The 10,371-nt window shown below is 41.6% G+C and overlaps 1 protein-coding gene across 2 annotated transcripts in view; it reads left to right on the forward strand.

The window, feature by feature from the left end:
• Window positions 1–9,502, forward strand: part of LOC147320397 (cell adhesion molecule DSCAML1-like) — a 54,062-nt gene extending 44,560 nt beyond the window's left edge. For both annotated transcript variants that reach the window (XM_086308331.1, XM_086308332.1), the window contains exons 24-33: window positions 85–183; window positions 420–608; window positions 803–1,090; window positions 1,205–1,360; window positions 1,448–1,478; window positions 1,600–1,718; window positions 1,823–1,975; window positions 2,189–2,389; window positions 2,475–2,786; window positions 6,419–9,502. In XM_086308331.1, the coding sequence (XP_086164457.1) occupies window positions 85–183; window positions 420–608; window positions 803–1,090; window positions 1,205–1,360; window positions 1,448–1,478; window positions 1,600–1,718; window positions 1,823–1,975; window positions 2,189–2,389; window positions 2,475–2,786; window positions 6,419–6,852 (1,982 nt within the window). In that variant the 3' untranslated portion in view covers window positions 6,853–9,502. The remainder of the gene's footprint in view (window positions 1–84; window positions 184–419; window positions 609–802; window positions 1,091–1,204; window positions 1,361–1,447; window positions 1,479–1,599; window positions 1,719–1,822; window positions 1,976–2,188; window positions 2,390–2,474; window positions 2,787–6,418) is intronic.
• The last annotated feature ends 869 nt before the right edge of the window (window positions 9,503–10,371 follow it).

Raw genomic sequence — 10,371 nt, forward strand, 5'->3', positions numbered from 1 at the left:
AACAGAAAATTTATAAACTTATTTGAGTGAAACAGACACTTCTGTCCTGGTGCTAAGTTATTGTCTGTGTGTGTGTACATCCAGTTCCTCCTGACCAGCCTCGTCTGACTGTCTCCACTACTTCCACCTCCTCCATCACCCTGGCTTGGATTCCTGGGGATAATGGAGGAAGCTCCATCAGGGGTATTTAAATATTGTTGACCTGTTTTTTAAGGGTGCTTCACACTTTTGATGTCATATGTACTTATCCAGTTGTGCAACAAGCTTATGTTTCTAGGTAAAAGGAAGTCAAACCGCAGCTGGCTGTAGCTAATTGTAGCTGATTGTTGCCCCCTGGTGTCCAACAGATGGAGCTGCAGCAAGGATACACCACCATTAGTAGCTGTGTTTGACATAAATGTGTACTGGTGTGCCTGCAGGATTTGTGCTGCAGTATTCTGTGGACAACACAGAGGAATGGAGAGATGTGTTCATCAGCTCCAGCGAGCGTTCCTTCAGGTTGGACAATCTCCGCTGTGGAACTTGGTACAAGGTCAAGTTGGCTGCCAAGAACAGTGTGGGCTCAGGACGTATCAGTGAGATCATTGAGGCAAAGACGCATGGAAGAGGTGAGGGGTCTAGAGAAAAGTGTTGAAGCTGGAATTAAGTCGAAATAAATCTTCTCTTTCTTTACTGTCTGTTCTTGTAGCAGCAGTTACAACTTTCTTCTCAAACATGAAGCCATCAATGCATCACAGATAAATACATCTTAAATTGCTAATTTATGATTATCTTTCTAACCTAGTGTCTTTTCCTTTTCCAGAACCGGTGTTCAACAAGGACCAGCCACTGCTAACGCACATCAACTCCACTCATGCAGGCCTCAACCTTCAGGGTTGGACCAGCGGGGGCTGCCCTATCACTGACCTGATGCTGGACTTTAGGCCCAAAGGTACTTGGGCCTGGCAGAGCCTCAAGGCCAATTCCACAAATCAGCTTTTCCTCAGTGAGCTGCGAGAGGCCACCTGGTACGAGCTCAAAATGAAGGCCTGCAACAGTGCTGGGTGTGGCAACCAGACCTCCCAGTTTGCCACAACTGACTACGATGGGAGTAAGTCTTTCCTAGTTTTTTAGGTCTTGGTGTATCTTTTTCCTCTCATTCATGTTTCTGTTACTGACTCTTGTAAATTTTATCAAATTTTTCTTCTCCTTCTACTCTCATTAGGTACAATCCCTCCCATTAAATCAGCTCGTGGAGAGGGGGACGATGTGAAGAAACTGTTCTCTATCGGCTCTCCTGTCATTCTGGTTACCCTTGGCGTTGCTTTGCTCTTCATTATACGAAAGAAACGCAAGGAGAAGAGGCTCAAACGACTTAGAGGTGGGAAGTAAACTATTTAATATACTAACACAAGTGACAAGCTGAAAAAATATGTCTTAATTATATAATTATACCGTCTTCTCGCAGATGCTAAGAGCCTTGCAGAGATGCTTATCAGGTAAGAGACAGCTTTATTTGTTATGTGTACTGTATAGAATAGCTGTATTTTGCATAAATAAATCACTTACAAGCAATTTCAGGCTTAATATATATGTTTTTGTTTTTTTGTCTCTGTGTAGCAAGAACAATCGAAGCATAGACACTCCAGTGAAGGGTCCTCCTCAAGGACCAAGGCTCCATATTGACATCCCACGTGTCCAGCTCCTCATTGAAGACAAGGAAGGCATCAAACAGATAGGCATGTGACCACACATTGACAGCAACACAGCTGCCATTCATAGAGGGGTTTTTAGAAGCCTCTAAAAGATCTTAGTAACTCGTTTATTTCCTTGCTTGCAACAGGAGAGGACAAGGCAGCAGTGCCGGTGACAGACACAGAGTTCAGCCAGTCAGTGAATCCACAGAACTTCTGTACAGGCGTTTCTCTGCATCACCAAGCCCTTATCCAGAATTCAGGCCCTTTGATTGACATGTCAGACATTCGGCCTGGCACAAGTGAGTTTGTTTTAGGTTCATATTTGTTCTGCTTGTCACAGCTTTCAGTGAAATAGTTTGAGGCTTTAAATATGAGCAACAGATTTGATCTTTTATTGAAGTACATCTCCAATACATTTGAGAAAATATAGACTTATTGACAGCTAATACATGGATACCAAGCATCTTTGATCCTTAGATGTTCTCTGATCCCTGTGACCTCTCTCTTCTCAGACCCAGTGTCACGAAAGAGCATAAAATCAGCCCACAGCTCTAGAAACAGATACTCCAGCCAGTGGACGCTTAGCCGCCCAAGTCAAAGTCAGTCAACAGCCTCTGCACGAACTCTGACGTCTGACTGGCGGACGATGGGCTCTCATGGCATCACAGCCACCGAGAGTGACAGCTACAGTGCCAGCCTCTCACAGGACACAGGTGGGTTAAAATTAAGAAAACTTACTCTCTTGTAACTGAGTAGCTAAGTAAATGGTTGAAAAAAACTACACTTCTTTTCTTTCAGATAAGGGAAGGAACAGCATGGTGTCCACAGAGAGCGCGTCCTCCACCTACGAGGAGCTGGCTAGGGCGTATGAGCACGCCAAGCTGGAGGAGCATCTACAACACGCCAAGTTTACAATCACAGAATGTTTTATCTCTGATAGCTCGTCTGATCAAATGACGACAGGTACCAATGACCCAGCAGACAGCATGACCTCCCTCAGTACACCCTCTGAACCAGGCATCTGCCGCTTCACTGCCTCACCACCCAAACCGCAGGACTACGACCGCGGTAAAAATGTGGCTGTGCCCATTCCCCACCGTGCTAACAAAAGTAAGTATCAGAGCTGAGACCCATGTGGGGACGCTGTTCTTTTGATTTGTTGTTTGTACTTGTTTTACATTCAGTGCACATGTAGAATTACACATAATTACAGTTAGGACACCCATATGTATGTATTGCATGCCCACAATTAAAGACACACAAGGATGAGAGTAACAAAAAGCCACTGGTTGCTAAAACAACAACTAGATTTTTGTCCCAAGCCATTTTGAAATCTACTTCCACATCAGTTCCTCATTTTCATACTATACAGTGGCTTGCAAAAATATTCGGCCCCCTTGATCTTTTCCACATTTTGTCACATTACAGCCACAAACATGAATCAATTTTATTGGAATTTCACGTGAAAGATCAATACAAAGTGGTGTACACGTGAGAAGTGGAACAAAAATCATACATGATTCCAAACATTTTTTACAAATAAATAACTGAAAAGTGGGGTGTGTGTAATTTTTCAGCCCCCTGAGTCAATACTTTGTAGAACCACCTTTTGCTGCAATTCCAGCTGCCAGTCTTTTAGGTTATGTCTCTACCAGCTTTGCACATCTAGAGACTGAAATTCTTGCCCATTCTTCTTTGCAAAACAGCTCCAGCTCAGTCAGATTAGATGGACAGCGTTTGTGAACAGCAGTTTTCAGATCTTGCCACAGATTCTCGATTGGATTTAGATCTGGACTTTGACTGGGCCAGTCTAACACATGGATATGTTTTGTGTTAAACTATTCCATTGTTGCCCTGGCTTTATGTTTAGGGTTGTTGTCCTGCTGGAAGGTGAACCTCCGCCCCAGTCTCAAGTCTTTTGCAGACTCCAAGAGGTTTTCTTCCAAGATTGCCCTGTATTTGGCTCCATCCATCTTCCCATCAACTCTGACCAGCTTCCCTGTCCCTGCTGAAGAGAAGCACCCCCAGAGCATGATGCTGCCACCACCATACTTGACAGTGGGGATGGTGTGTTCAGAGTGATGTGCAGTGTTAGTTTTCTGCCACACATAACATTTTGCATTTTGGCCAAAAAGTTCCATTTTGGTCTCATCTGACCAGAGCACCTTCTTCCACATGTTTGCTGTGTCCCCCACATGGCTTGTGGCAAACTGCAAACGGGACTTCTTCTGGTTTTCTGTTAACAATGGCTTTCTTCTTGCCACGCTTCCATAAAGGCCAACTCTGTGCAGTGCACGACTAATAGTTGTCCTATGGACAGATTCCCCCACCTGAGCTGTAGATCTCTGCAGCTCATCCAGAGTCACCATGGGCCTCTTGGCTGCATTTCTGATCAGCGCTCTCCTTGTTCGGCCTGTGAGTTTAGGTGGACGGCCTTGTCTTGGTAGGTTTACAGTTGTGCCATACTCCTTCCATTTCTGAATGATCGCTTGAACAGTGCTCTGTGGGATGTTCAAGGCTTGGGAAATCTTTTTGTAGCCTAAGCCTGCTTTAAATTTCTCAATAACTTTCTCCCTGACCTGTTTGGGGTGTTCTTTGGACTTCATGGTGTTGTTGCTCCCAATATTCTCTTAGACAACCTCTGAGGCCGTCACAGAGCAGCTGTATTTGTACTAGAGATGGACCGATCCGATATTACGTATCAGTATCGGTCCGATACTGACGTTAATTACTGGATCGGATATCGGAGGGAAATAAAAAATGTAATCCGATCCATTAAATATCAGAAAAGAACCTCACAAAACTTGCTACATGGCCTAACTCGGCTCATAACCTTAGCACGTTGCAGCAGTATGTGTCACGTGATAGAGCGGCTGTGTGTATTTGTAGCCTTGTTAGCAATCCCGCATTTCATCTCCGAGGAAGTGATCCCAGAGAGAAGTAAAGCAAGTGTGTAAGTTCATCTCTGAATGTTTGTAAAGCATTCCCGCGTTAAGCTTAACAACTGATATATGGAGCCACTGCCTCTTCTCTCTCTCTCCCTCTCCTGCTGCTACTTCAGTCGTGAAACTGATCAATGATCAGCTGATCGGCTTTTCTGTTGCGAGTCCGTCTCTCTTCTTTGTTTTTGGCCCACTTCATGCCAGAAAGAGGAAACCAGCGGCTGAACAACAGCAGCACGTTTAAGCTTGATAAGCTGTTGTTAGAATTTATTTAACATTACTTTCTACACCAGGATCCTTTTCTACGTAGCTGACGGCTGGTAACTGTGCAGGGGCGGGTCTAGCAAAGTTTAGCCAGGGGGGCCGATAGGGCATTAACAGGGAAAAGGGGGCACAAAGACATACTTTTCTTTCTTATTCTCATTTAATATGTCTAGCTTTTAATACATAATTATCTGAATCTTACACCCAAAGTTTTAATCTGATGTAAAATGTATAGAAGTCCGTTACTGTATATAGTAACTGTTAAGTCTAATATACCCTAGTAAGCTATACTACTTTTTCCTTTGGGAAGGGATGATCTGTGCAGTCTGCAGTTCTGTTGAAGAAAGATGTTGAATCTATTTAATTATTCTTCAAAATTAATTGATTTCTGTGCATTTTTTTCACACTGCATCAAATTAAAGTTGATTACGTCGATTAAGCATCATGAGGTGGAGGGTGGTTCCCTATTTTTTGTTTGGTTTTTTTTGCTGGGAGTTTTAGAGCCCTATTGGTTAGGTTGCTTACTCTTTAAAATACCAGAATAGGGAGGCTGGTGCAGGTTTAAGTTTATTAGATTGATCAGTTTTGCTGAACTATGAAATATTTTGGGTGCAGTGTATTTTTTGCATACAGGTATAACAGAATAGCTTTAGTGTTTTGTTTTGTTTTTTAACTTGAGTATGAACTTATACAAAAAGCAGCAAGATATTAAAAAATACGTTTTATTGATTAAAAACACACTATATCGGATTCATATCGGTATCGACAGATATCCAAATTTATGATATCGGTATCGAACATAAAAAAGTGGTATCGTGCCATCTCTAATTTGTACTGACATTAGATTACACACAGGTGCACTGTATTCAGTCATTAGCACTCATCAGGCACTGTCTATGGGCAACTGACTGCACTCAGACCAAAGGGTGCTGAATAATTACGCACACCCCACTTTGCAGTTATTTATTTGTAAAAAATGTTTGGAATCATGTATGATTTTCATTCCACTTCTCACGTGTGCACCACTTTGTATTGGTCTTTCACATGGAGTTCCAATAAAATTGATTCATGTTTGTGGCTGTAATGTGACAAAATGTGGAAAGTTGTGGGGGCCAAATACTTTTGCAAGCCACTGTATCTGACTTTCATATCACTGATGCCTGCTCTGTTCTGTACTTTTGCCATTTGCCTTTCATTAGACACAATGAAGGGCAAAGAGGTGTGATCAGGTCAGAATATTCAGATTGGAAATATTGTAATGGGAATAAAAGGTCTCTGTGTAAAGTTGGCATTTGTATAAACAAAGAAAGGTTTTTATTACACAATGAAGATAAATGTGCAAGCCAATGAATTATTGCTACTCTGGATGATTCAAGGATGAATCAAAAAATATTTAATAGCACTAATAATTGCATGCACGTAACAGACTTGTGATACACAAGCAAAATATCCAACTTGTGTCCGTTATAGGAAGTGGTTATTACTCATATGAATGAATTGTATGGTTTTGTCCTGACTCTTCTGTGGCTTTTTTAGGTGAATTCTGTAACCTACCCCTTTACATGAAGACAGACCCATTTTTCCGCAAGCAAGGGGAGCTGCATGACCCATGCCCAGCAGTGCCGCCGCGAGAAGCGTCGATCCGCAGCTTGACGCAGCGGGCGTATCACACCCAGGGCCGTCACAAGACTCTAGACCCTGCGAAGCAGCAGGCCCAGACACTGGGCCACTCTGGGCTGGGCAGCTTGGGTGCGAGCTCTGGCACTGCCACCTTGCCTCAAAGGACTCTCACCATGCCCAGCTCCAATAATGCAGCAACAGCTTCCACTTCCAGCACGAGCAGCAACCCCACCAACAGTAACAAGGTGGGGGGCTCCAGAGACTCGCTCCTAGAGAGCAGCTCCTCTGCACTGGGGAGGTTGCAGAAACAGAGTGTGGGGGCCTACTCCAAGTCATACACGCTGGTGTAGTCCATTCTTCTGCACAGACTGCTGTCCCACTCCTCAGCCAGCCCCACTCTGGCGCTCTGCAATCTGGGTCTGAATGGGCATGCAACCATTTTTTCTTCAAACCCAATTAATGGTGAACTGCCCAGCATCCTGTCTGATTTACCTTGGGAAAGATGTTCTCCCAGACAGAGACCCAGCTAACCCTACTTTTCATGTTCATGTGGGACTCTTATAAAAGAACTACTAACTCCAACTAACAGTTCCAGCCGGCTGGTGCTCAGCTCCACTCAGCTCCCACAGGAGCTGCACAGCGAAAAACCAGGAAGCGATTCTGTGGTCATTTTGAAATACTGACTGTAACCGAGGAGCTAAAACCTCTGTGTTTATGAATATGAAGACTACCATAGCCAGTATGAAGCTGTGTGGCCATCCTGTCTCATACACACACACACACACACACACACACACACACACACACACACACACACACACACACTGTCCTCCATAGTTTGAGTATTATTGTCAATTTGCAAGCCTTCCGATTAAGTTCCCTCTTCTTACTGTATCTTTCACCCTCTTTGTGTCTCTTAAAGCCCCATAATGCTATTGGCAGATTCTATAATGTTGATTCCCAAAAGTAATGATTCAGGTTCCCTTCCAAGAAGATTTTAGTCACATTAGCATCCTCCACACATCACTCTGCAGCTGAACATTGTCTAACTTAAACAAATCATGACAACCCAAATGAACCAGCTATAATTTCTCACATTACAAATACAGAATATTTGGTATTATAAAGAATTTACATATATATTTCTATGTAGGTATATTATTGACATTTAAGTGAAATTATGACAAAGTATAAATTTTACATACTACAATAGTGTAGTATTATATACAGCAATTTAATGTTAATGTCAAATTTTAAGAACGAGACAATCGCTCAATCATGAAATTTTAAAAAGAGGAATTAAAAAAAATGAAGGTTCGACTAAAGAGAGAAAATGTTTAGTATATATACAGGATGTTTTGTATGTTACTGTATGTAGGGTGACTAGAAGAAGGGTGTTTTGCTTACGTTTGGACAGAGAGGGATGCTTTCCTATCCGCACGGTGTCATGGGAGAAGTGAGACAGTGCAGCAGAACACGACATCCTTGGATCGCAATGCCTCCTTGGTTGTTTGGTGAAAACAATCATGACACAAGGCCTTCCAGGATTTCTGTAATAATATAAGTCTACCCATGAGGATATAGGCTCCTTGACTTTTTATTAAGCGTGTCAGTAGCCTGAGTGGCTGGTAAATACAATAACATTCAGAAACCAAATCAGTGTCTCAGAGGATCCCCGAGTAAGTTTTATGCTGGGAGAAGGTTTGCTGCAAAGTGGTCACAGACTTTTAGTTATTATAGAGTATTAAGGCTTCTATTTGTGGCACGGGCGGCAGAGATTGACAGTCACGGATAGAGCATCCTGCCAACTTCTCCGTCAGCCGTGCCACACAGCTAGGCTTTGCTCTTCGTAGATTAAAAAGACAGCTAGCTGAAGGAGTCCCAGTCATGATGTGAATGAAGTAAGATAATTTAATGTCGAGAGATGTTATATGTCAGGGAGTTCAGTTTTGAAAATTATATGATCGATATCATTGTTGTTGTCCAGTTTTAAGTACTGTAAACGCCACACTTTCTTCATCTCGATGCCCCTCCATTTTTTTGCGCTAACGTGCATTCACACAAGAAAATAATGGATCGATTGTTTTAAGCATTTACAAAGCAGCGGTTTTGTGGTTTTATATTTATTCATCCATTTGCTTTGTTTGCTTGTTTGTTTGTTTAGGGGGAGGGGAATCTGTTCTTCGGTTGATTTTCACGTTTTGATTTTCCGTTCAACTTGTTTGGTCTAAATTTTTTGGTACCAGAGGCCAAACGGTACAAAGCTATGTGGCCTGTGGCTAAAACTAGTTAAGCCAAGTGAAAATCAGGGACTCATAGCTCTTTTGGTCACACAAACTACTGTTGTATTGTGTATATACTGGACAGGAGTCTGTCTGTAAACCTGAATCGTTCAGGCTCCTGTCATTTAAACCCCATTCAGATAAATTTAAGTAAAAAAAAATTCAACACCCTATTCATACAAGATCCATCATCTCTACCTTTGTCAGTGTTGTTTATAGATTAAGTCTTGTACATATACACAGTTTTGTATGAAGAGCTATTTTTTCGTCAGAATAAATCAGGGGACACATCAGGGTTGAATGCCCCAGTTTCAAAATTGAAATAGTATTAAGAAAAAAGTATTTTACTTCTGAAATGGGCAAAAAAACAACAACATTTTTTCTTTCCCTTTACGTTTTTTGATACTAATTTGTTGAATTTTTATTCTTTTTTTAAAGTCTTTTGATGTTGTCATTTGTCCTTTTTCCTTTTTTTTAATTAGCATTATTTTATATTTTGTTCATCCTCAAATTAAGTCATTGCATGCTTGCTAAAAGGGAAAAATTGAAGGGAAAAAGTGTATGAAAATCCAAACTTAAAAAAAAAATGTTGAGGGTATCCCAAACATTTGTTTGAGTTGCTTGTTACAGCAATTGCTTGTGTTCAAAGGTACATTTTCTATGAAAAGAAAGCAAAAACTAAAAAGATCATTTAACACCTTGTGCAATAAAGCTATCTTTCATATGTCACGGCTTCTGTCATTATCTAGAGGTCTGTTTGTATGTCTTGTGAAAATGTCTGGACCTACACACGCATGGAGTTTACAGCCAAACCAGTGTTCATGAACATATATATATATATATAAATATATACATATAGTAAATGAGCTGCCACGTGAATGAAAAAGTCTTGAAAAGTTACATAATTGTGGTAATCTGTGGCAGACTGACATCATACAACATTTTAAGAGGCTACGTTTGATGGTTGACCTTCTGTTTTGTCATATGTATGCTGTTATTATGGTGGATGCTCTCTAAAGGTCATCTTCCATGGATTTCCATAAGCCAAAAACTCTTGGAAATCAAAAAAATGTTTGAAAGATTCTCTACAAGACAGATTTTTCTACACTTGGCTCCTTATGATGCCTAATATCCTCGATAAGGTCATCATAGGTACACGGTTGTGGCGCTAAGCACAAGAGCCCATCCTGATCAAACCCTTCTTAGACAGCTGGCCTAAAAGAGGGGAAAGGGGCTAACACAGATTTAGGCAGACAATGAACTGAGGGAATGGACCTAGACTCAGAATATGACAAACAAGGATTATTTTGAACTGTGCAAAGCCTCTCTAGTGAAGTCCATGAACAGAAATAAGTAGATGTTTTATGCTTTCATATTGTTTACACTAAACTCTGACCCTACCAAATGCTGCAGTAGAAATCAAGACCTATCAAACCAGACAACGTTTTACATTGTCCAGTTTTCAGCCCGTGCAAACTGAAGCCTCCATTTCCTGTTCTTAGACAGAGGTGGCACCTGTGCGGCCTTCTGCTGCCGTAGCACATCTGCTTAAAGCTTTGATGTGTTGTGTGTTCAGAGATGCTCTTC

This window comes from Aulonocara sp. 'chitande type north' Nkhata Bay, linkage group LG10, assembly GCF_057382095.1.
Source record: "Aulonocara sp. 'chitande type north' Nkhata Bay isolate Kocher_YH1m ecotype deep benthic linkage group LG10, A_spYH_male_GT1.1, whole genome shotgun sequence".
In the NCBI taxonomy this organism is placed as follows: domain Eukaryota; kingdom Metazoa; phylum Chordata; class Actinopteri; order Cichliformes; family Cichlidae; genus Aulonocara; species Aulonocara sp. 'chitande type north' Nkhata Bay.